The following is a 25,556-nucleotide window of genomic DNA, read 5'->3' as shown; positions in this document are numbered from 1 at the left end:
CAACCATCCCTATTAAATGGTAAAAGAAAATTCGGGGGTTCACACGCCGAACCAACGAGGGCATGTGGCACATTACAGCAGTGGACTAAGGATTAAGTGCGACCACCGGGGAATCTTGTGACATCCAACCGAAATCTCGATTACATAATTAAACACTATGCCTTCTTATGTAAGAACTATTTGTTTCTCGATTTCAGGTCTTCAGATGGTTTAAACTGATGACTTCAAAGACGACGCAGTAATGAATGGTCAGGGAGAAGAAGTACACGACGATGACATTGAGGTCCTGCATGAAATGATCTCCCTTTTCCAGCACGTTGCAATCAACAGCACTCGCAAAACTTGGAAGCCTGTGCAGTCCGGGCTTGTCCTAACAACGACCACGGCACTGAAAATGCAAGACTTGATTCTGCAAGACAAGCCCTTCAAATATTTGTTTCTGAGCCGTTTCACGCAGGATGCTCTGGAGAATCTTTTCTCAACCATCAGAGCTAAGAACCCTGTGCCACGAGCAAGAGACTTCAAGATGGCCCTTCGCCTCATCGCCATGTGACAGTTCTTCAGGCCAAGTCGCTCTGGGAGCTACGACGTTGATGATTCGGCGTACCTGGCACAGTTTGTGGCCTCACAGCCCGCAGAAGCACCTTCAGAGGAGGAAGATGAGATGCCCAACTGGGACCAGTACAAAACCATCAGTGACGACGAGCAGCAGTCGCTCTTTTACCTGGCTGGGTACGCCGTTCGTGCTGTTAAGAAAAAGCACAAGCTATTCGAGCAGTGTTTAGCCGCAGTGACGGATTCTGCTGCCTCTCAAAATGCCAGGCTGTGCCAGTTGAAGTGCTACGTAAGAGACGGCAGCAATCAAGAATTGGTAATGCCATCCCCCGACGTCTTCGTGCTACTGCTTGTTGCAGAAGGAGAGTTCCGCAAGCACGAAGATCTCATCATTGCACCGAAAAAGACCCTCGACGATGTACATCAGAGCACTGCAGCACTCATGAAGCAGCTCCCGCTGCCAAAATGCCACAACCTTGCACAGAAGCTAGTAAGAGACGCCCTCTAACTCGGCCGTGTCCGAATCGCTGCAGTTATCCTGGTGGCTGCCAGGTAAAGCCACTGGTAAATCTTTAAAAGTCACATGCATTCGAAAATAAAGCGTCATCATGCTGTGGTCACGCTTCACCGGCAGGCAAAGAGTGTTTAGCTATAGAGGCGCACAGCGGGATGTAATAGAGCGAAGCTTACCCTGGAAGAGCACAGTAGAGTTTAGCATGGATAAGCAACCACACAGATAATGTGCCTCCCTAAGCTAAACAGATTATGTGCTTCACAGTCCTTATCACCATGATAAAGCTTTCCTAAATTTTTGTGCATATTCCAACAATACCACACTCGGCCGTCTTCGACATCCAAGTCATCACCTAAGACAATGTTGTCCTGAACAGCAACGTTGAAGACATTAATGTCGTCGTCTACATCTTATGTGTGCTTTACAAGACCTTAAACAGTGTCGGGGTCAGCGTAACTATCCAGTGTGTCGCGTTTCTCATAAAAACGAGCCCTATAACAGATTGCGTAATAAAACGTTAGTCGAAAGCTTTATTGAACACTGTGCAACCTTCGAATCTTGATGCCCTTGTCAACATATATCCCTGGGCTTCCTGATTCGGCGAACCCGCATTCGGTCTGTCTCTGTTCAGAGCCTCATGAGTCCGTACTCTTACCCGAGTCCTGGACCTGCCTAGCGTCCAGCTCTGAAATCTTATTTTCTTCTCAGCACATGTGCACGGGGAGATTTTGCAGTTATAGTCCTTCAAGAGCGGGAACATCGCAGGTGTGATACACACGCTGTAGAAGCGCCATGGAAGCTGACTGCCAGATGACTTTCTGAGCAGTGACAAAACACAGCTGTGGAGACCTGTGCGTGCCAAAGTGATAGTTCTGTTAGCATAGTATGTCGATAATTACTCAAATCAGTACAGAAAAAGAGAATAACGTTTATTGATGAAGGGAAACACGCACGAAGATGATGTATCAGCATATTTCCAGCCAGCTTTTCAGGGGCCGACCGCATCACATCAACATAACCCACCCTTTTTAGATTATGGGAAATCTTGCACAGATAGGGTATTATCACGACATTCTTGTTTTCCTTCCTTCGACCCTCTATTCGATCACTACTTTTACCTTTTCTGAAAAAAGTAAGTACAAGTTGCTTGGAATGTGCAGAAGGATAAATTCAAATCCTAGAAGGAAATGTAACTGCACGAAAAAAACATAAAACCACTTTGTTGAATGCGTGGATGGGGGGTGTTCTATCCCATTATCGCGTGGGCGATATGTAGGACAGAGAGCTCGTTATCTGGACTACAAATAGCAGGAGCACCGTTACGATGTATAATTAGATTGAACGGGACAGCTTGGTGTACCCGAAATCAAACTTGTCTAGAGCCGTCTAAGGAATTCTGACCCAGAAAAGAACTAATGGCTGATATCTTTGTGACATGTATACCTGAAATAAAGATACGGGACATCTGCAATGCGACAGAAAGAAGACGTCTAACTTAAAATTAGTGGAACATTGTGCACGAAAACGTGTAAAAACATAAAAATGTGCCCAGAGTAGGCTTAAAGTTTGCTCTAGACAAGTTTGATTGTGGATGTACATTGCCGGGACTGCTGTTGCGCCCATACTTATTTTTGAGGATAGTGCAGTGCTTGACGCAAATGAAGACAAAACAATTCAAGAAAATATGGATGCTCACGAGATAGAACTATTAGGGCGACAATCTGTCAGCACGCCCTCACTGGCGTTGCCCGGTAAAGAACTGCTGTCCCTTGGCCAAGGGAGAGAAACGCGCAACAGTGGTGTTCTAGATGAGTGACCTCTATGTTTTGATCCTTTTAGTTTTCTTAATTTTTTTCATAGCTTGTTTTATTGACGTCGGTGGCTAACAAGATTGAAGTTTCAACATTTTTGTGAAACCAGAGACTGAGCTTAACAAAAGACGATGACATAAGAAGAGAAGGAGAGTATCAAATTTCGGGAGTGTACTTAATGTTAATCTTTAACACAATATTGAGACTCCCTCCTTCTCTTCTTGTGTCATCGTCTTTCGTATATACCTCAGTCTCTGGATTCAACAAAATCTTTAGTGCACACCAATTCACTTGCGCCCTTACGTTCTGTTCGTTAAAGCTTCAGCTGTAAGTAGCGTCATGTTTGTGTCCTTCCTTCTTGCTCTCGTCTGTGTGCTGTATTTTATTGTTACTGCTCTGCCGTAACCGCGAACTGGTCACAGAGCACAATAGACTTACCTATATGTTCCACTGAGACTCCGTTATTCGTTGAAACAGGTTGAGCACTCGTTTGTTCACTTGCGTTCTCCCATTTTTGCCCTTGCTGCCACGGTCAGGATTGATGCCGAAAAGTGCCCTGAATGTTAAGCGTTGGAAAATAAAACAAGTCAACAAACAAATTCAACATATGTGAGATTTCGACCTATTCTAATAAATAATAAACTACTTTGCTCTTTGAATCCCTCTACCATATTTAAGGAAGCTTGCGGGATTGTACATATTGGCGCCCTGCGTGAATGCCGATTTCATTATCTGCATTCATTAGAGTTTGAATCCACATCCGCAATTTTTTCGATCATTTTATCTACACCCGAACTGCGTCAGCAGGAATCAGAACCGCATACGATTCGTAATCCACACATTCGTCACACATCACTGCGTGACGCACGTTAAAGGCCCCAGGCTAGCGGTCGTTCAGCACTGACTACATTGTTCATCTACAAAGTACAGACATGTCGCATCATTTGAATGGCAGACAAACATTGAACTGTCTAACTATTCCCACACAAATCTACCAACTCAAGCATGAATGATAAAGAAGGTATATAATCAATGGAAATCCTACTTTATAAGTCGTTTGTTTTTATTTCCTTCGATACAAAATCTAGTCCAAAATCTAGTAATACTATGAAACTGTATGTAACATCTAAACAATGAGCTTTACTCTTCATGCCGCCACAAAGATTGTGACCTCTAAGAGAGCACGAGAGTGTTTCAAACCAGGGGATGTGTTCAAGGAAGCTTGAAATTTGCATTTTTAGCTGCGGGTATGCAAGGCACTTTCGACGTGCATCTGATCCACATCCGCAGCACATGGCATCTGCATCCGACCCGCTACCCACCAAAACTGATTCACGTTTATCTGCATCCACCAGCTGACCGCGGACATGAAGGGCTTTACATACTGTTATATTTCTGCTTATAATATTAATACTTTGCTTTTTTTATATTTAAACAATTGTGCGACAGGAAGTATACAATATTCGCGAAGAAGCAACGTGGTATTCTTGGGAAAGAGATAGAAGTCTGTACAGGAATGGAGAGATCCTGAATGTGTTTTAACAAAGTTAAACGGGCGGGATAAGTATTACCCCATGATATAACCCAGTATGTGAAATGACTGTGATTAAAAACATAAACAAAAATTGAGATAATGTATTAAAATAGAATGTGTCTTTTCATAGGCCGTAAGCTGTTTTTCATTTCAGATGCAAGAAACTGCACGGTCGTAAGTTTTAAGTTAGAGTCGAGAACAACCTAAAAAGATTTAGTGATTAATGACACAAATTGAATGAGTGACAAAAGCAATCGCAAATATATATATGGGATGCGTGACATTTAAATTAAATCATAAATGGTGTATTGGCTGAATTTATTTTCACACAATAAGGGCAGCACCATTTCAAAAAATGTTAATAATGTAAGCGTGAAGTTTTTGGGTTAGGAAATTAATTCTCTAGACAGTACTATGTACAGAAGTGTTATCAGCATTAAGGAACACTTGACAGTGTGTAAAACGGGGCGATAATTGAACTCTGAGGTACACCTGTTTTATATCTGTCCAAAATAAAAAAGTCAGAAACATAAACCTCAGCTTGTTTGTTAAATAAATAACTTTTAATTCTGTGTGTGCTTGGGACCACCAATCATATTACACCAAGTTTAATTTTTATAATACTGTGATTAAATCAAAAGCTTTTCTGTAATATTAAACAGATTGCCAAAATAGTTTCCTGTGTCTATAACATTTTTGATGTTGTCAGTAAGCCATACAACTGTTAGGTCAGTAGGGCACCAGCTCGAAATCTGAACTCATGGGGTGATAAAACGGCCAAGTTAGTGAAATTTTTGGTTCTGAATTTTTCAATGTTCTTGGCAGAAGCGGCAACTCAGCAGCCTTTTATAAGCCGCTGCCATGAAGGTGTAAACTTTAGACTACACATGCCTCAAAAAGGGCATCCAATCGAACTTTGCAAGGTGCCTTGTTTTGCTGAGATCAGTGGTGTTCATATGCCAGCTCTAATAGCAGCTCAATATACTAAACACACAGCAAGGTTTGCAAACCAAATTACACAAATATGTATACATAAGAAATTAAAGGTACCTCTGGATGAACTCAAGCGTAGATGAGACTTCTTGGGCGTAGCAAATGTGGAATGAAAAGTAGCTGGCAAACAGCATGCGGAGGGCGACGTCGAACTCTGGTGCAGTTGCCACAACGTGCCCATCAAGGAGCAGCATATATTCTTCTGGAGACCAGATGTCATCTCCTGGATGTATTAAAGAAAAATAAAAGACTTCTGTAGACACACTAGCACATATTTTTCTATGTATATCTGGACTGATAAACTTTATATTTATGAACTAACTTGGAACACAAAAATGAACAATAAATCGGAGATTGACTGAATAAGCAGCCTTTCATAAATAAAATATTAATAAAAAAATACAAACAAAAATGGGAAAATGCCTCAATAAGCAGCCTTTAACAAATTGATATTAAAATCAGGAGTAACTTGCCAACAGAATTTGAGAGTTCTGAACGATTTTCTAATAAGTACATCACTACATGTATGCATATGATTAGATCTGCAAAATGTGACAACATTAATTATCAAAGCACAGTTACCTTGTAGTAACTGTTAGTGCAATGTCTGCAAGGATCACTATATGTATTGTGGAGATCTGGCTGCCCTCTCCCGCGCCGACCCTTCGGACCCTAATTTCCGACCTCCGAGATACGTCATGCCTCGGGGCAGCGGCCATGGCCTCGCGTACCAGAGATCCGGGTACGGCGCTCCCCTAGGCCAACTGACGTCACGCGACTGGCTTCCCAAGACAAAGGGGTAAAGGCTTGAAAAGGGAAAGGCGGACAAAGGAAGGCTCTCTCTTGGACGGCAGCGCCCTTGGACGGTGACGCTCTCTCGAACGGCGGGACACGAAGTATGGTTGCAGCGGTGACAAGGAGACGAGAATGCTCGCGCGGGATTTGGCGGGAGACGGACGCAGGCGCGGGGAAAGTGCGCGCAAGACGTTGAGTGGCGGACTCGACGGACGAACCGGACTGCGACCCTGGACGACGACGTCCCCATGACGAGGAGTGAATGACCACCGCTGGGACTAGGAGAAGCTGCAGTGGCAGCGGACTTTCCCCCGGCCTCGCCGATGACCGTTCACTGATCCCGAAACCCCCCCCCCCCCCCCCCCCCCCCAAGGCAATGAGTGAGTGAATAAACCCGGTTACAGTTGAAAACGAGCGTGTTGGTTAATAGATACAAACTTGAAAGTATAAAACAGAGAGGACGAGGACGGGAACAGGACATCTTTCATTGACCGAAGACACGCAGTTGGGGTTTGGACGAAACATGGCTCGAAAAACTTTGTCGGTTACAGTTGAAAACGAGCGTGTTGGTTAATAGATACAAACTTGAAAGTATAAAACAGAGAGGACGAGGACGGGAACAGGACATCTTTCAAAAAAAAAAGGGAAAGATGTCCTGTTCCCGTCCTCGAATTGGAGATAGCGGTGCCCACGTAGAAAAGGTGAATAGCACTCTGAATGATGGTTGTACATCAAGCATTGCCAGGCGCACAAGCACATAAAGCAATTCATAATGCATGCACATAAATACTGTTAGTTTGAACTTTTTCAGGGTCAAATCACTGTCAATTACATCAACTACTGAATAAATTCCTGCATGGTAATGACTGTTGGTCTTCTTCAATGGAACGAGACCGCGCCAAAATACCTACATTGACCGCTGACTTCCTAAAATAAGCCTTAAGTTGGTTTAGGTGATTTTTTTCGTTAAATATATTGATACAATCTTTCTGGCGAAGGGTCACTTTGTAAGAAAATTATTTTTTTCATACATAGACATTTACACACCGTGAGAAGCTTACTGTAACTGACCGATAATTTGGGAAATAATTTGTTGCGATTGACTTAATGATTAATATATGAATTCAGCTCCACGCTAAGTACATGACCGGTACAGGTAATTATGGAATTAAAATACTTATACAAATTAAATGAGAGAAATGTCACGTCTGACCAGATCCTTCGCCACCAGCATCTCCTATGACAAAGTAATTAACGTTTTTTTCTGTGATGAGTACGAGTGAACAATTTTGAATTAATAAAGGAAAACTTTAACCTTGTAATGATTCAATATAGTGGATAATTCTGCCTCACAATACTTAGGCGCAAAAATCTGCCATAAGTGTTTCTTACAAGATATTGCTTTAAAAAAGAGGCGCATAATGTAGTACATGTGTCCAAACAATTTCACCAATCTTACCAGCCGCAATGATGCAAGGGGAGAGTGGAGCATCTGGCCGTCTTTCTATCTCGTCTGAGGTTAGGCAGGCCTGAAAAAAGGGGAGAGAACACTGCTCAGTTCCAGGAAAGATCTGGCCAGGTTTACAGAAGATGTTAAAACTTTCACTTGACACTGACAAAAAGTACTTCTCTATTAGTTCAGCACATAGCATTTTAATATTGTTCATGGTGCTAAGTAACTGTTATTAGTGATAAATTGGCATGGAAATGCTGTACGCATTAGTGCACTTGAGAAATACAGGGCATTTTATTGTTCACTATGAATTACCTCTCTTGTTTGAAGTATTCCATGTGGGTGCTCTCCAAACCAGGCTGCGATCAGCAGGACAATTTCAAGCAGCTCAGAATGTGGAGATGCTGCATTTTTCATTGCTTTCCAAGCCGTCATAACATTTTCCTTGTCAAATCTTTCCTTTCAAAAAACTGCAGAATTGCACTTTTCTCATCTTTGAGTGAGCTTTGCAGTGTTTCAGCTAGATCTATTCCAAGCAGAATCTTCATGTGACCTTGAAGGCCATCAGCTGTGAACAAGAAGGGCCAATCATCCTTCAGCTCCAGAATGGACGTGCCTGCCTTTATTTCTTGTTGTTGCAGTGTGTGTGTCGAGGACATGAGCAGATGCACATCTTCTTCGTACGTGGTACCAACTTTGAACATCGCCTGCAGGGATGCTTTTTCTCTTTTTTTTGTTGATTCATCATCTACTTGAGTACTCTGTGTTGCGTATGCGATACAGCTTCATCTCTTTCTAGCACACTGGGCCGCAGGCTCCTGTTGCACTCGTGAGTCGTCCCTCTTTACGTTGTCGAGTCGACAAACCAACTGGTTTAACAGAGAGTCGTAACCACTACCGATTAGGGTGTCATCAAAAACGTCTTTGAAAGGAGATGGGTATGCTTCGACTACTTTGCTAGCTATGACGGCAAGACGCTTCCGAAGAGGCTTTGCGCACACCTTCTGCACACACTCGATAAGTATTCTGACCATCTTTCGGCGGTCTTTAGGCAGTGGGCGCCTGCCTTCCTCGATAGCTGTGAGAAGGGTCCTTGGCATCAGACTCCGAGTCAAGAGGTCCAACGAGTCAAAAGATCCAACGCGTCAAAAGATCCATTATTGGACCTTCTGACTCGTTGGATCTTTTGACTCGTGGACCTCTTGACTCGCTGAGGATCTTTCGGCTCGTTGAATCTCTTGACTCGTTGGACCTCTTGACCCACATTGGATCTCTTGTTTCGTGTTTGGCGAGTCAAAAGATCCGTTATTGGACCTTCTGACTCGTTGAACCTCTTGACTCTCTGCCCTATCACTGGGGAAGGGTGAAAGGGCTTTGAAGAAGAGCAGGAAAAGCAAGAAAGGCAAAAGTACGATGAATGGCGGCTTTCGGGTGACAAGGTGGATTCCGAGTCAAGAGGTCCAACGAGTCAAAAGATCCAACGCGTCAAAAGATCCATTATTGGATCTTCTGACTCGTTGGACCTTTTGACTCGTTGGACCTCTTGACTCGCCGTGGATCTTTTGACTCGTTGGATCTCTTGACTCGTTGGACCTCTTGACCCACATTGGATCTCTTGACTCGTGTTTGGCGAGTCAAAAGATCCAACGAGTCAAAAGATCCATTATTGGACCTTTTGACTCGTTGGACCTCTTGACTCCCTTCCCGATCACCGGGAAAGGGGAGGAAGGACTTTGAAGAAAAGCAGGAAAGAAAGAAAAGCAAAACTACAATGAATGACGACTGTCGAATGGCAAAGAGGGGCGTGACGGTCACTGCATTGCAGCGGGGTCGGATCCCGCGACTATTAACAAAGCAATAAAAAAGAGGGAGTTAAGAGAAGAGGATACAGTGGCCTCAGGGATGAAAAGTTTCAGGATCCTGAATGGCTGGCTGTGTCACGGCGTTGTGCATTTTCCATTTCAATCGGCAGGTGGCCAACCCATTTATTCGTGCGGTATGCTTGACTAACTCAAGAATTTCCCGAGAGTTATGTACGCTACACGGTCGTAGGGACGCAGATTGTTTCTCGAATTTAGAAATCAACGAACAGTTAATCGGTGACTGAATTACGAGGCACGTATGGACCAACACGCAGTGCTGACGTCCCGCCACTGCGGTGGCGCTGCTATTGGTATTGCGTTTGCGCACACACAAACGGTCCACTTGACGCACTTCCTGCGCACGGCACCATGACAGAACAGCACACGACAAAACAGCACGCGTCAAAACAGCACGGTCAAAACAGCACACGTTAAGACAGCACACCGTCAAAATAGCGCGCCGACAAAACAGCACGTGTCAAAATAGCAGGCGACAAAACAGCACAGCGCCAAAACAGCACAGCGACAGAAGAGCACGTGCCAAAACAGCACGGTGTCAAGACAGCACAGCGTCAAAACAGCAGAGCGACAAAACGGCACAGCGTCAAAAAGGCACAGCGACAGAAAAGAACGGCGTCCAAACAGCACAGCGTCAAAACAGGACATTGACAATATAGCTTGGGTTTGACGTTTTCGGTTTATATAATTTTGAAGCTCGGCGTACTTTTTTCGTTTTTTTCATTCTAAACAGAATTTATCGGTTTATTGCGGCGAATATTTGCAGACTCACAAACTTCTCGGTTCTTTCGGTTTATTGACGAAAACCTGTATGCTGACGAAAATGTAATATTTAAAAGCGTTTGTTTGAATTGTATATTGAGTAAACCTGGTACTGGTTTTCTTATTTGTTGCTGTCTGGCAGCCGACGCGACCTGTTCTGCAAGACTCACTGAAGCCCTATCGTGATCTGACATTATTATCGTGTGCTCGTATTTGTACACAGGTCGAACATAAACTTCACTACCACTTCGGTCGGAGAGGCAAATATCAAAAACCAAAAATTTGCAAGCATTGTACTCAGTGAGTTTTTTCCCCAATTTCACGACTTCGAGAGTTGGTAAATTCGCGGAGACCACAGAAACGGCAATAAAACAATCGTATTTATGCCCTCCTCTAGTAGACGGAAGCTAGGGGTGTTAAAAAATGTGCGGCAATTACGGATGCCCTTTAATTTTATTGTTCAGCTCAGGATTAAACTCTCTTCTTTGAGCAAAGAATTCGGCACACAAATCCCTATCAGGTGAAAAACCCAGATTTCGGCCTGAAAACCCCTGCGCCCGGAGCTTTTGTTGAAAGTTGAGCCCATCTGGGAGACAAGATGAAAACGGCGAAAGGAAGTAGTTATATGGTCAATATTGAGCCCCCCCCCCCTCCCCCCTCCTCCCTCCCCCCCTCCCCCCCCCCCCCCCCACACACACACACATTCCTCCAAACGCCCTAGAAAATACTCACCTTTTTCAGTTAAAATCGAATTTGGAAAAATGAATTCGGTGAACTTTTATAGGTTTTATTCACTTTAAGGCGAAAACGCTGAACCCTAAATATAGCGTTTGAAGTTAAAAAAGGCATCTTCCAAGGTATGCACTGAAAAGGAATGGAGGGTCTGACCAATTCGTGGAAACCCAACTCGTCAACGGCCAATTTGTCGGATACGTTCTCTTCGGAGCAAGTTCGGAGTGGGGAGTATACTCGATGCGCACATGAAGGTTCCGTATGGGCAATACCGAAGCCCCCGCTAGTGCGTATTCTGGCTATTTCTCGAGCAGTTCACTGATTTTGACGCGCAAGTTTACTGGTGATGTCGCCGACAATAAACGAATCAATCGCATGGCAATGTGCTGTCGTTAGTTGTTAAAAGAAGAAAAAAAAAAAAAAGAAAGGCTGTGCGACAACGGTGTGCTGTGCTCAGCCCATGCTGTACGGCAACAGCATTGAGGCTGTGGCACGTATCTGCTTCACCGGTTTCCATTCGATTGATGCCTTCGTCGGCAATAATCTGTGAATTTAACTCAAAAGAACTTATCGCCTAGAAGCTGCAGGCGCGTGTTTTCGGGGCATTTTATTCACGGGGAATGAACTTCGCCGAATCGGTGCCCGTGATACACTTTGAATACGCTCAACATTAAAGTCACCTTATCTTACCGGTTCTAAAAATGCATCTGTAATCGGCATCTCCCGCTTTTTTCTTTTTTTAGGGGGGGGGGGGGGGAGGGGGTTGTTTTACGCTTAGGTGGTAATTACAAAACGACGAGTACTACGGAACCTCACCGGACCGCCGCTCAACATAGCGTTTCCTTTTTCGATGGTTCTACAAAAAAGACCAGAGAGCGCGGCCTACATCGACGCGAAGATATCACCTCTAACTATCCAATCTCTTCAGAGATCACCGTAGTTAAGTAGTAGTAAGTACTGCTACCTTTATTTGTTTTTAGCAATGACACAGCAGCAGCACTCAGAACACTGACTTGAGTGCGATCCCGTCGCCGCCAACGTATACTTTTTTTTTTTAATTGTTTCTCAACTAGCTGTTAAATAATGCCATACAATGTCCAACCCCTTTCGTTTTCGTTCCGTTTTGTTTTCACAAAACGCTACATATTACAGCCTTTTTAACGCTCAGCACTGACGGATCAAGATAATTATTGCGCAGAGAGAGGTGAAGAGCGCGCGCGAAGTTGCTACGTGAGTGCTGTTTTGTCGCTATGCTGTTTTGACGCCGTGCTGTTTTAGCACGTGTTCTTCTGTCGCTGCGCCGTTTTGACGCTGTGCTCTTTTGTCGCGTGCGATTTTGACGTGTGCTGTATTGTCGCCGTGCTGTTTTGACGCTGTGCTGTTTTGACGCTGTGCTGTTTTGACCGTGCTGTTTTGTCGCGTGCTGTTTTGTCGCGTTCTGTTTTGTCGTGTGCTGTTCTGTCGCGTTCCCCCTGCGCACGTGCAGTACCCACATCTCGTGCAGAAACTGCGCCTTTCCCCACAGCTCGTGAGGGCTTGTATGGAAACAGCGCGTTGGTCTCATACGCAGCATGAGCTGAACTGGGAGGGAGAGTTATGTAAATCATTTGGACAGCATAATGTTTGGCAGCCATCCAGAGGGTCAACATGTAGCAGTATCTTGCCGGTCAGTACAGCATGACTGCTGACTGGCACCATGCTGTACGGAGAACCAGCATCGGCGTGCGATCGTATAGCCACTACTGCGTGGTGCACCTAAAGACCCCAGGCTATACTCCTTATCACTTAAGGATTCACCGCAGCCTTGCTAGAAGCCGAGAGCATCATGGGGCATCTCGCTCCGCGCGACGCCTTGAACACCTTTGTGTTCGAGGCATTTTAGAGTAGAATAAAAACCCTAGTACCCCTTGTCTTGCTGTGAATGCACACGCTTCACTGGCTCGTGTCCAGGTTGAGCAGCATTGATCAAAAGAAATGCACACTTTTATTCGTCTTTCGATGTATCGCGATAGTACGTGCATATATATTATTTTATTTTTTTGGTTTGCATAAACACGTAAATCATATATTACTTCTCCTTTTCATATACGGCACCTAGTCAATTTTGTCCGTTCAAACTGAAATATTTTATTCGCACGTAATAAAGCCGAGGAAAAAACAACATTGTACCTTCCATATTTTCGCGACATATTTGGAACCTTGCGTCCCATGATCCATTACTGCAACCGTTTATCAAATGCTAATTTAAATTTCGATATATGTTATATCGAACCTGAAAGTTTATTAGAAGGGAAAAGTTTACCATAATATCAACCCGCCTTAAAAAAAATACATATATATATATATTTTTTTTAAATTATTATTTTAAATTATTTTTCGTCATATTGCCTTCCCATTGGCCAAGTTCGATATCTTACCTGCACGAAAAGAACCGGTGAATTATTGAGTTACTTTCTTCGAAGTGACCATCTAAGGTCACTTTGAAGAGATGTTTCTCTTCGAAGTAGAAAAATCTAACAATTTTTCTACTTTTGCTTAATACTACTTAGAATCGCTTCCTAACGTTAATAAGTGAATAAACTTGCCTGAGCAGTTTTTCCTAGGCAATGGCAGTCGAGAAATATGAGCATCGTTTATCCCCTCAACTCGGAGCCAGAACAAGCGGCCAGGTGGCATGGTGCCTATTCTATACCTTCAACGTTAATCATGCCCACGTGCTGGGGTTGACAAAGCAGAAAACGCGTGCTGAGCTCCGGGCATTGTTAGAGTTCAGCTATCCTCATCACCGCAGTGGTTGGACACGAGCCACAACCCGAGTGTCCGCCGAGGCATTCATTGTTACGAGCTAAAGTCGAGTACTCACGCAGTTCTCGTGTCCAATCCATGCATGAGCCGCGCTCGAGTGTCGTCAAGTGGTTTCGATTCCACAATCACGTCATCCAGCTTTGCAAAGGCAAGACTGAAAGTAGTAGTGCCCTTTTATCTTCGTAATTTCACAATTTCCCCACGACAGAGAAGTATCTGAATCAATGGTGGTCTGTGCGAGCATACTTGTGCCAGGCTGGGACCAGTACGAACCGGCAAGGTCAGGAACGTTCCAACCCGATAACGTTTCGTGACCCCTTCAAAGGGGCCGTGGAATGATTTTAATGTTCAAAGAATCTGGTGCGTGTCACTTTTGCTTAACTTTCGGTTAGTAAAAAAAAGGAAAAACAGAAAGCACGCTTTGAGTTTTCTAAATGTCGCGAGTGCGCGGAGAAATCGCGAAGACGAAAGGGGACTATTTTCCATCCTGCAGCCGCTTGTGCCGGCCGAGAAAACTACGCGCGTGACGCGAACTGGTTGAAAGTGTATTAAGTTAGCAAGCTCAGTAAGTGTCTGCTCGATTTGAGGCTAATTTTTTCAGATGCTGTCGTGGAAACGTGAAGAGACGCGTCAAAAGCCTGATATTCTTGATTTTTTTTACGCAAAGTTTTATGGCGTCATCGGACCTTACGTTACATTTACTACCACATTTACGGACCTTTATTGTGCAACGCCTCCCCGCTACTAGGGCATGAGTGGTGAGGGGCTTTTTGTGACCCCTTTGCAATATTAAGCGGCAGTTCTCGGGTAATTGTAGCTCTCGACTTACAATGGATCTCTTGACTCGTGTCTGCCGAGTTAAGTGATCCAACGCGTAAAGATTCATTATTGGACCTTCTGACTCGTTGGACCTTTTGACTCGTTGGACCTCTTGACTCGCCGTGGATCTTATGACTCGTTGGATCTCTTGGCTCGTTGGATCTCTTGACCCACATTGGATCTTTTGACTCGGGTCTGGCGAGTCAAAAGATCCAACGAGTCAAGAGATCCATTATTGGACCTTTTGACTCGTTGGATCTTTTGACTCGTTGGATCTCTTGACCAGAAGCGGACAAGGTGGGGAGTGACGGTCACTGCACTGAAGCTGGATGGGATCCCGCGTCTAATGACAAAGACAAAAAATAGGGAGATGAGAGAAGAGGATACAATGGCCTCGGGGACGACCGATTTTGGGATACTGGATGGCTGGCTGTGTCACGGCGCTTTTCATTTTTAAGTTTAATCGGATGGTGACCAACGCCATCTCTTCGTGCGGTATGCTTGACTAAGGCAGGAATTCCCCGAGAGTTGTGCACGCTGCACGGTAGTGGGGACGTAGGGTGTTTCTCGAATTTAGAAATCAACGGACAGTTAATTGGTGACTAAATTACAAGGCACGTATAGACCAACACGCGGTGCTGACGTCCCGCCCCTGCGGTGGTGCTGTTATCGGCATTGCGCACGCGCAGACGGTCCACTTGACGCGCTCCTTGCGCACGTGCAGTGGCCACACCTCGTGCGGAAATTTCGCCTTTTCCCACACCTTGTGAGGGCTTGTATAGAAACAGCGCGTTGGTCTATACGCAGCATGACCTAAACCGGGACGAAGGGTTATCTGGATCATTTCGACAGTATAATAGGTCTGTTTGATTCGCCTGAACTGGCTGAACTAGTTCAGCAGTGCAGGAACTGGTGCATTCGATTCAACCGGAAGTTGTACGGCCGCTGCACTGGCGCGTTCGATTCATCCCAGTTCTGAACGAGTTCAGACCCAGTTCCTTAAAATCTTGCACCGGCTCCGGAGTCAGTTCAGCGTCCTTGCAGAAGCAGACGACAAGAGCAGACGGCGATAGCAGACGACACTCCTCGTCCGTCTCTGCTCGCGGTGCCATTTTTCGCAGCTCTTGCTGAAATGTCTGCGACGTGTGACAATAACGCCGATAATGACGTTCCGCTTCCTCTCATTTATGATAATGACGTACCCGCGGTGGACGCGAAATTGAGATTATAACCGAGGGTAGGAATTTGATTATGATATTCTGAAGGCGTTTTAGGCACTTGCTCGTGTAGGTTTGGCTCCTTGTGGTAAGTGTTGAAATGTTGGCTCACGTGAATCGTTTCCTTTTGATGCTATCTGAGGATCCAAAGTGTTGATAGTCTTTCTTACAGAAACGGGAAGGGTATTGATAGTCCCCGAATTCAGTTGCTCTTGAATGCATACTGACGACTCCGATACATTGCAGATGTCTGGGATTTAGAGCATTGGCCCTCGCATGCCCCGTAGCTAAGCATAATACTGCATGCTCTGTCGCTGGTATCTGTGGACGCCTACTAATGAGCCTGAGAAAAACGCCGAGAATCGGAATTTGCTTGGTAGCTCCACGCAGTTCTTTCTTGAGAATCAGAATAAACGCTTCAGCTTGACGCGAAAGTTACGGTCGATAACTGTCTTGGCCAAAACGCTATCGTCAGGCCTTCGTCCTCGAGGTGACCGCTACCGACCGCGCGCGGCCGCCAGTGAATCCCGACGCAAAATCATCCTGATGCCGCGAACCTACCGTCGAAATGCGAAACTCGAGAGTCTTGGAGTGAATCTACTATTGCTAAATGAATGTGAAGGACAGGTCGCTTACGGAAACGACAGGAACCGAACGACCGTTAAAAATGCAGACAGAAACACATTTGGTGCAGAAAACGTTTTTAGTACACTCGAAAAAAAATATTCACAAAAAAGATTCGGTTATTATACTTTAAAAATAAGGAAACACGAATGATCTCATCAAATCGCGACTAATTAAATGTAGCATACATCGTGGCGTGGAGAAACAAGAGCCAACAGATGCAGACGACACCCTGCGCTTCCACTCGCAAAGCCCATCACAGCGCCAGTCCTAGCGCGGCGGCTGCACTGGTTCTGCGCCGCCGCTGCACGACTCCTGCACTCCTCTGAACTCGGACAGAACTAGTTCAGAACTTTCTGGCCAAATCGAACAGACCTAATGTTTGGCAGTCATCCAGAGGGTCAACATGTCGCAGTATCTTGCCGGCCAGTGCAGCATGACTGCTAACTGGCAAAACGCTATACAGAGAACCAGAATCGGCTTACGTTCGTGTAATCATTACTGCGTGGTGCACCTAAAGACCACACGCTATAATCCGTGTCACCTAAGGATGGGCCGCAGCCTATGCTCGAAGCCGAGAGCGTGACGCCTTGAAGACCTTTGTGTTCGAGGCATTTCAGAGTTGGAGAAGGACCCTAGTACCACTTGTCTTGCTGTGCATGCACACGCTTCACTGGCTGGTGTTCAGGTTGAGCAGCGTTGATCAAAAGCCATGCACATTTTTATTAGTCTTTTGATGTATCGCGAAAGTACCGATATATATTTTTTTTTGTTTTCATAATCACGCAAGTTTTATATTACTTATCCTTTTAATGTACGGCACCTAGTGGATTTTGTTTGTGCAAACTTAATTATTTTATTTGCACGTAATAAAGCCGAGAAAAAAACCCATTGTACTTTCCACATTTTCGCGACATATTTTGAGCCTTGCATCCCATAATCCATTACAGCGACCGCTTATCAAACGCCAATTTAAATTTTAAAAGTTTATTAAAAAGGAAAAGTTCACCATAATATCAACCCGCCTTTAAAAAATATATATATCTTAAATTACTATTTTGAATTATTTTTCGTCATTTGCCTTCCCATTGGCCAAGTTCGATATCTTACCTGCACGGAAAGAACCGGTGAATTATCGGGAGTTCCTCTTTTCGAAGTGGCCATCTAAGGCGCATGCTAAAGGAGCCCTGAAACGATTTTACTATTTGTGCTAAATACTAGTTAGAATCACTCCCTAACGTTGATCACTGAATAAACTTGCATTGGTTTTTCTTTCTAAGCACAGTCACCAAATAAATTTGAGAAATATGAGCATCGTTCATCCCCTCAACTCGGAGCCAGAAAAAGCGGCCACGTGGCTCGGCGCCTATCCTATACCTTTAACGTTAATCTTACCCACGTGCTGGGTTTGACGAAGTAGAGAACGTGTGCTCAGCTCAGACATTGTTAGAGCTCGGCTATTCTCATCACCGCAGTGCTTGTACACGAGCCACTACCCGAGTGTCCGCCGAGGCATTGCCTGTTACAAGCTGAAGGCGAGTGCTCACGTAGCTCGTGTCAAATCTATGCATGAGCCGCGCTCGACTGTCGTCAGTCGGGTGATTTTGATTCCCAATTACGTCATTCAGCCTTGCAAAGGCAAGACTGAAAGAAATAGTCCGCTTTTATCTTCGCGACTTCACAATTTCACCGCGACAGAGAAGTTTCTGAATCAGTGGCGGTCTGTGCGAATATACTTATGCCAGGCTGGGACCAGTACAAACCGGCAAAGCCATGAACGTTCCAACCCGATAACGTTTTATGACCCCTTTAAAGGGGTCGTGAAATGATTTTGATGTTCAAAGAATCTAGTGCGTCAAGGACCCAGGAACCAGGGGGGAGGGGGGGGGGGGGCAACAGGGACTTAGGCACCGGCCGACATTTTCTAGAGGGTGCTGAGCATTATACTGAGCCCCCGTGAGTTTGGCTCAAGGCCTACTGAACTGATTCCTACTGTGCAACGCCTCCCCGCGACTAGGGAAAAAGCGGTGAGGGGCTTGCCGTGACTCCTTCGCCATATGAAGCGGCAGTTCTCGAGTAATTGGAGCTTTTGACCCGCAATGGATCTTTTGACTCATGTCTGCCCAGTCAAGAGATCCAACGCGTAAAGCGATCCATTATTGGACCTTCTGACTCGTTGGATCTTTTGACTCGTTGGACCTCTTGACTCGCCGTGGACCTTTTGACTCGTTGGATCTTTTGGCTGGTTGGACCTCTTGACCCACATTGGATCTTCTGACTCGTGTCTGGCGAGTCAAAAGATCCAAGGAGTCATAAGATCCATTATTGGACCTTTTGACTCGTTGGATCTTTTGACTCGTTGGATCTCTTGACCAGAAGCGTTGGCATCATACTCCACGGAACCATAAAAGAATCGGCCCAATTCGGGTTTACCAAAGTGCTTGACTGGCTATGTTGCTGATCAACTTTTTCTTTTTGTGCCTCTTGCAATGTTAATGATGCGGTTGCTGAAGCAGTTTCGTTAGAATCTGTAAGAAAAAAAAAACAAATTGAGAGTTCATCATACGAAGAATAAATGAATCACCAATGTGGTTAGAAAATTCTCGATTCAGAGAAAAAAATTTGACACAAATATTTCTTGATCTATTTCTGTTACCCTACAAAAAATAATATCGAAGTAGGTGGCGCGACGAGGGCGCAGCGACTGGAGCGCGCATGTCATTGGCACGTTCGTCACAAGGGCGCGCCGCCATTTGAGTGCACGAAGCGAGACGCTAATAAAAGTGTGGGTTTCACGCTATTTTTCAAATATCCAAGGTTTTGTTAAGCGCATTTAATATTTCTAAACGATAAATGATTCGTTTGAAAATGGTTTGGAACTGTTTCCTCAATTTACGATTTTATGTTTGGTTTTCGCACATGTCTTCCTTAAACGCAATATGTTACAAATAATATTTTAACTTTCACTCTTTCTATGCTTAGAAGAAATAACAGCCAAGTTATCGAAAATTATATCTTGTTAGAATGATCAAGGTTTCACGCCTGACTGCGTCCTCGGCCATAAGGTAACAGGACGTCAGGCAGAGGTAATCTGCCTTTTGTCCTGTTATCCTTGACCTAGTGTCTAAATAAAACCAACTCAATTCAATTCAAGAAATGGCATCAAGTGAAGCTGTCCCAGTGGATTCTCACTCAAAAAGACCCTTCGCAAAACAACCCAAAAAACCAACGAGCGTGCTCAAATGCCCTAGTTGCACATGCTGCACGCAAACGTGAGAAGATCTAAATTTCTTAAATAAAGCGAAAACTAACGCGTGTCCGACGTTTCATTTGATATAGATTTAAACAAAAAAAAAGTATACAACGGTAGACGTCAGCAGATTGTGGGATGTGGCTAGAAAGTCAGCAGCTTGCTTGGTGCTTGGAAAAAAATTTCAACGCCACCATGTGCTCTTGTGACGCGCGCTCGCCTGTCGTGTGCTCTAACGTCGGCGCTCTTGTATTATATAGCCAAGGATGTTAACCATGCAAAATACAAATACTCGACACTCCTGCGCATACAATATTAGCTACTGCTCTATAAAAACCTGGTGACAAGTAGAAGTCGGCCAAAGCAGGGTGGTTTTTGTAAGCAACAAAGACAAAAAAAAAAGATGCAACCATAATTTCAAAGGACTTTGCACTCACTTGATGCGATCGCCGAGTGCAAGATGAAATTACTAATCAAAATTTAGGTTCATGCTGCAGTGAATAGCACTGTTGAGAACTTATTCAATGAATGAAACTGCTGCCATGAGAAGGGCCATTTGCTAATATTATGTACTCTGTTCAATATACCTGATAGAAAGCTCGAAAACAAGATCACTGGCTTTGTCCTTCTTGCTATTCTAAAAAGCATGGTAAACGGAGTTCTTACGGTTCTCCCTGACGTATGTGAGTAGCTTCCGTGCTTGTACAGGCCTGATGACGCCACACAAGTCTTGCTCAGTGAGGAAAACAAGCTCGGCACATGATTCCACATTCACGTCCGAGAGTTTAGTCATGACCTTCATCAGTGTCTCAGGAGGCAGGTTGGGGAGCGCTTCCATCACTTGCAGCCGTACGTTTTCCATTCCGATTAAGGAATTTTGTGCTTGAGCACGATGATCTTCTCTGTGCGAACTTCATAAACAGGTAGTGGAACAAAGTCAATGAGGTCAATGGCCTTCAATGCACAGCAATTATTTGTCTCCTGCACACTGTAGCGATGCAGATGCGACAGAAAGCTGGCGTGAAATAGCTTCACAGCAAATATAACTGTAGCTTTGTTCTTGACAACAATTACAGCAATTTCCCCAAAGCCAAGTTTGCCTGCCGAGAGCAGTGGTAGGAAGTCTCGGACAGCGTATTCAGTGCCCTTGTACAAGACTGACTCGGTTGCAACTGAATTAGTCGGCTGCAAATCAAGGTGTGCGAGGCAGATCTGGACACTTCCTTCGTAGTCCTGTGGACAATATGGAATGAAGGATTTGAAGGTGACATCCGGATCAAAGTATGATTCAGCATGTAAGTATGCCTGCAGCAACTGATGCTTTCCGGCAAGTGTTTTCACAACAGCTTTAAAGTTCTTTGCTGCCCGCACGCAGTTTTTGAAGTATGAGTGTTTACTCTCAAACCGGAGAGTCCACACATTAATCAACGGGCCAAAATGAAGCAACATGCTTGCATAATGAATCATATAGTGGGGCTTCGGTTTTAACAGCAGTGTGGGGAAAAGCTCCTGCCTATCTGCCAAGTATTCTTCAACGAGTACTGCTAAATATGCCACATCTTCTACGCTGATAACTGGTGCACAGACTATGTCTACAATTTTCCTCAGAGTCAGATACAGCACCCACACAGCATCTTCGTAATCAACCTTGTGGCCAACCATCACGGGAAGGAGACGCAGTAAAACCCAAGTTTTCACGGCTTCACAAACCAACTTCTTGGCGTGGGGGTTCAAATCACATGGCTTGCTCTGTGCATCGGCTCCTTTGTACCGAAAGTTAATTATGGCGTAGTTAAGGTACTGAAAGCTGAACCAGCGTCTTTCCTCTGTGAAATATTTAAGGAACAACATCAAATCGTACGACACCACGCCCTCAAAAAGATCGTGGGCGATGCACGGTGGCAGCCCTGGGTTGCAGACGTGGAAGCTTTCAAGCTTGTTGAAAATGCTGCTAAACTTTATACCTTCAAGGGGAATTCCGCTCTGTTCAGCCTGGCAGGCAGCATTATCATACCTCTCAGGAGTTCTTTTTTCGCCAGATAAGTAGGGCTTATCCTGAACTTCAGGGCGAGTTATTAGGCAATACCGGCAAAAGTAGATTGAGGAGCTGAAATTCTCAGTAAATCCACCGATAAAGTGTGATCCGAGGTTATCACCAGCTATTGCTAAAACTGCCCCTTTAACCTGGCTGCCACGGAAAGGAATGCCTTGCTTTTCCAGCAATAGTAGGTCGTTAAGATGGCTCAAATATCTTGTCCTGACTAAATGCTTTGAGATCTGATTCCAAGCATAATACTGCCAGCTGGATATGGTCCCTACTTGATCGGTGGTGCTTCCTTAAGTTCGCAAGTGTAAAGTACACTCCCACAATCTTGTGCTTCTTACGAGCCAAGCCAAGCTTGTTAACCACCTCAAAGGCGTCTTGATACAACAGAAGCTGAATGCTTGTCTCATGAGCAAAGCGTTTACTCTTTTCACATACCAAGCCACCTGTTATATCTGAGAGCTGTCCTGGTACGGATGGACACTGCATGTCATGCAGACAACCTGCTACGTCTACACATTGTAGTAGTGCTTCCAAGGTCTCCAATATGGGGATATACTGAAAATATCTCTCCTTCCGAAACCGATTACGACCAAGTCTTATGCTTCTTGGAGAAATGTATGCCAGTTTGCTCTTAAAGTAAGCTTTCCGCTTGAAATCGCTGCTGAAAAGGCGAGAATTTAGCGTGCTAAAAATATCATCACTGCACACTTCAGCGACAACTTGTAATGCATCAGCTCTATTCATTTTGCCTGCCAGCTGTTCCTGTAACTTAGAAAGAGTGCATTTCCAAGTTATTTCATGAATATCTTGCATGCCCATAACAATGGTTTGTACGGTGCTTGCTGGGACCATCAGCTTTGACTCGAGCTTGAGATAGCAAAGGCCGAGGGCATGCTCAGCGCAACCTCTCAGTTCCTCGCGTGCCAAATGAGGTTCTGGCATCTCAATGTCCATTAAACTGCCCTCATCAACAGTTGCAGCATAACCGGCACATTCACTTTCGGCTGTAGAAGAAGGAGACACCGGAGAAGTATTGCGTCCTGTTTCTATTGAGACCAGCCCAGTAGTTTCTGATTTGACGCCATGTTTTCTTGACAAATGGCTTGGAAGTGAGGATTTTGACCGTATTATGTGCCTGCAACCACAAATGGGACACTGGACTGGAACACCAGACCTCAAATGCAAATAAAGATGTTTCATAAGCATACGCCTGCTATGAAAACTGTGCCGGCAATCCTCCACTCTACAAGTGAGAATAAAACTGATTTGCAACTCTTGATGAGGACTCCGTCCATCAGACACACCTCGGTGCTTCCGAAGAATGTGGCACCTCAGCGAAGCATAAGTCACGAATTCAGAACAGCAATATGAATGAATGCAGGGTATAGTCCTACCACAAGCGCTCGTGTCTCCAAAGTGGCGGGCATAACCAACAAGAGTGTCTGACTGAAAAGCGCAACTTGTGCACGCGAACATGACGGCAGGCCCCTATAAGATGTCACATGCATCGGCTAATCAGCACATAAAAGATGGAATGTTGCACGAGGTAAACGCACTCTTTCGCCGCTCGTGAAAAAATCGGTTACACGGTGCGCAAAACCGTAGCCAATCACTGCGTAACATATTTCTAGTACCAGCGTACGATCAAAAGAGCGTCTCTCTCCCTCGCTTCAACAAGTAATATCACGCACCACTCTGATCGCACGTTCCACACATCGCAGGTTTAAAAACACGCGAGCAACGTTTGGAGTGCGCTATACTTTCTTCACGCCGCAGGCAGACACCAAATGTGATTACGCGTTCTGCGGAAAACGGTTTGCTTTCCGTCCAACAAGCACAAGCTTTGCGGTCTACGCTGCTCTAAATCAAAACTGCAGTTTTCTGTCGCATCACCACTGCCACAAAAATCAGAAGCACCGCGGTACGCGCAAGAACGCGCAAGAACAGCGCCCACGAGGGCGAGAACAGAAACCACGGCAGTTCGCTTTCCCGACGACGCACGCCAACGAGTACAGGAGCGAGCATGAAAAAGTACTGTTTGTCCGTGTTCCGCTGGCCTTGAATACGACCGTTGTGCACCCAAACTTCACTGGCAGCTCTAACAAAACATCGCACGAGTTTTGAGCTCCAACGTACCTGCGCGCTGACAGTCGACAACTTGCCACTTGACGCTGAGATGGCAGCACTCCGAGTAAAGCAAAGCAGAAAACAAAAGTTAGACGCCAAAGCAATGGGAGCCAACCTCGACCTCAGCTCCTCGGGCCCGTCCACTCTTGGCCAGTCGAACCGATGGCCGCGTGACTCTCCCACGTGACCGCCTTGCTCCGGTGCAAGAGGGTGTTGTCCGGTGGAGACCGTGGCGACCACCGACGCTACCCCTCCCCCTCTGTTTTCCGCTTATCCTTTCGCCTCCGCGCCTCACTTACGGGCATAGGACTGTGTTTCCGGACAACGTTCGAATTTCTGCGATTTTTACGTTCACCGGAATGTAAAAATCACAGCACTTCTTACAGTGTAGTTTCGTGCCTCAACGGCAGCACTATAACAGTTTTATGAACGCATTGAAGCAGAGAGATCTATGGTGCAGCTATTGAACCAGCATGCGCCAAGGTTGGAGCAGATGCACCGAGCAAAAAGAGTGTGCGCCCGGGTGCCATGAGAGACTTGTTTTTCTTTGTTCATTTTTCTTTCCAGTTGCACCGTCTGGACGACGAGACGCTGTCGGCTGAGGTCACTTGGGCACGCGTTAATAGCACTTTGTCTGGTCAATCGCGTTGCAGTATTTGCCGTGCTGTGTGTCCTCACCTGTACTTTACACCTTGCACCTTGACCCTGGTGCAGCACTTGTGTCTGGTTTGCACCCAACCCTAGCCTTCGTTTGGAGATGTAGAAAATCCTATACTAGTGTCTCGTTATTCTGGAGGTATTGCAAAAGACCCTCTTCTCTTTGGGAGACGAGCAGAGAAGAATGCAAAACGGAATAGCGAAAATGGCTTTTTGTGTTGCAAAAGGCGATGTTTCAGGGTGGGACCCTTAAAGTCCCCAGTAACCCCGACGAGGGTACACAGGTAGGCAAATGGACCCGATTTGAATCAGTGCACAACTTGGCTCATATTTAAAATTGGGCTTATACCAAAAACAAAAATTGCGGTGGCTTAGCTCGGCTATGCCACGATATACGTAGCGTGAGCTTGCGCGCATAAAATGAGAGGCGCTATCAAGCAGCTCCGGTGCAGCGTCAGACGTGGCTACTGCGCAATGGAGGCACACAGCTGGGCACGCGGCGACGCCAGTGCGTCTGCCGCGGCTATGACGTTGCTCCTCTGGAATGGGAAGACCCGCGAGGCGTGCGCGGTGGAGGAGGAGCCCACGGTGGCAACGGCTCCGGCATGCCAGCTGTGCGCCGTGTGACGTCACTGCTCCTCGCGCTTGCGCAGCACGGAGCACAGCTCATTATGCGAGCCACGCGAAACTGCTCAACCTCGGCCAGTGTAGCTTACGCTACAAAACGCTCTACGAGGGATAATGTAGATCGAGAGAACTTGGGTGGCCCGTGTAGCTTGTGGGGCAAGTTTGGGGAACCGAAGTATCCCCTGGGAACCTAGTTTGAGAGAGGCTCGAACATGAGCATTTGACAGAGATCTGTCCGGTTGGTGCAAGACGAATTAAAAAGGGGGTACATCTTAGTGAGCCCTAATTGAGGACCCAACATTTCGAGGCCTACTGAGCCTCTTCTTCAAGGGCCACTGTGGTGGTGACTCCTCC

General features: G+C 45.5%; 1 protein-coding gene across 2 annotated transcripts; it reads right to left on the bottom strand.

Annotated features, from left to right (window-relative positions):
• Window positions 1–3,249: 3,249 nt before the first annotated feature.
• Window positions 3,250–23,984, bottom strand: LOC121048194. Of its 2 annotated transcripts, XM_042288259.1 has the most exons (4): window positions 7,971–8,083; window positions 7,662–7,731; window positions 5,465–5,630; window positions 3,250–3,436 (listed from the first exon to the last, which is right to left on the bottom strand). In XM_042288259.1, the coding sequence occupies exons 1-4, from the start codon at window positions 8,070–8,072 to the stop codon at window positions 3,319–3,321; spliced, it is 456 nt and encodes a 151-aa protein (XP_042144193.1). In that variant the 5' UTR covers window positions 8,073–8,083; the 3' UTR covers window positions 3,250–3,318. The 2 variants fall into 2 exon arrangements, 1 of the variants encoding a protein (XP_042144193.1); XR_006077251.1 differs by lacking the exons at window positions 7,662–7,731; window positions 7,971–8,083 and adding an exon at window positions 23,928–23,984.
• Window positions 23,985–25,556: the final 1,572 nt, after the last annotated feature.

This window comes from Ixodes scapularis, unplaced genomic scaffold (genome assembly GCF_016920785.2).
Source record: "Ixodes scapularis isolate PalLabHiFi unplaced genomic scaffold, ASM1692078v2 ptg001421l_1__unscaffolded, whole genome shotgun sequence".
Classification (NCBI taxonomy): domain Eukaryota; kingdom Metazoa; phylum Arthropoda; class Arachnida; order Ixodida; family Ixodidae; genus Ixodes; species Ixodes scapularis.
The sequence above is the reverse complement of the archived record's forward strand: the minus strand, read 5'-3'. Positions and strand labels throughout refer to the sequence as shown.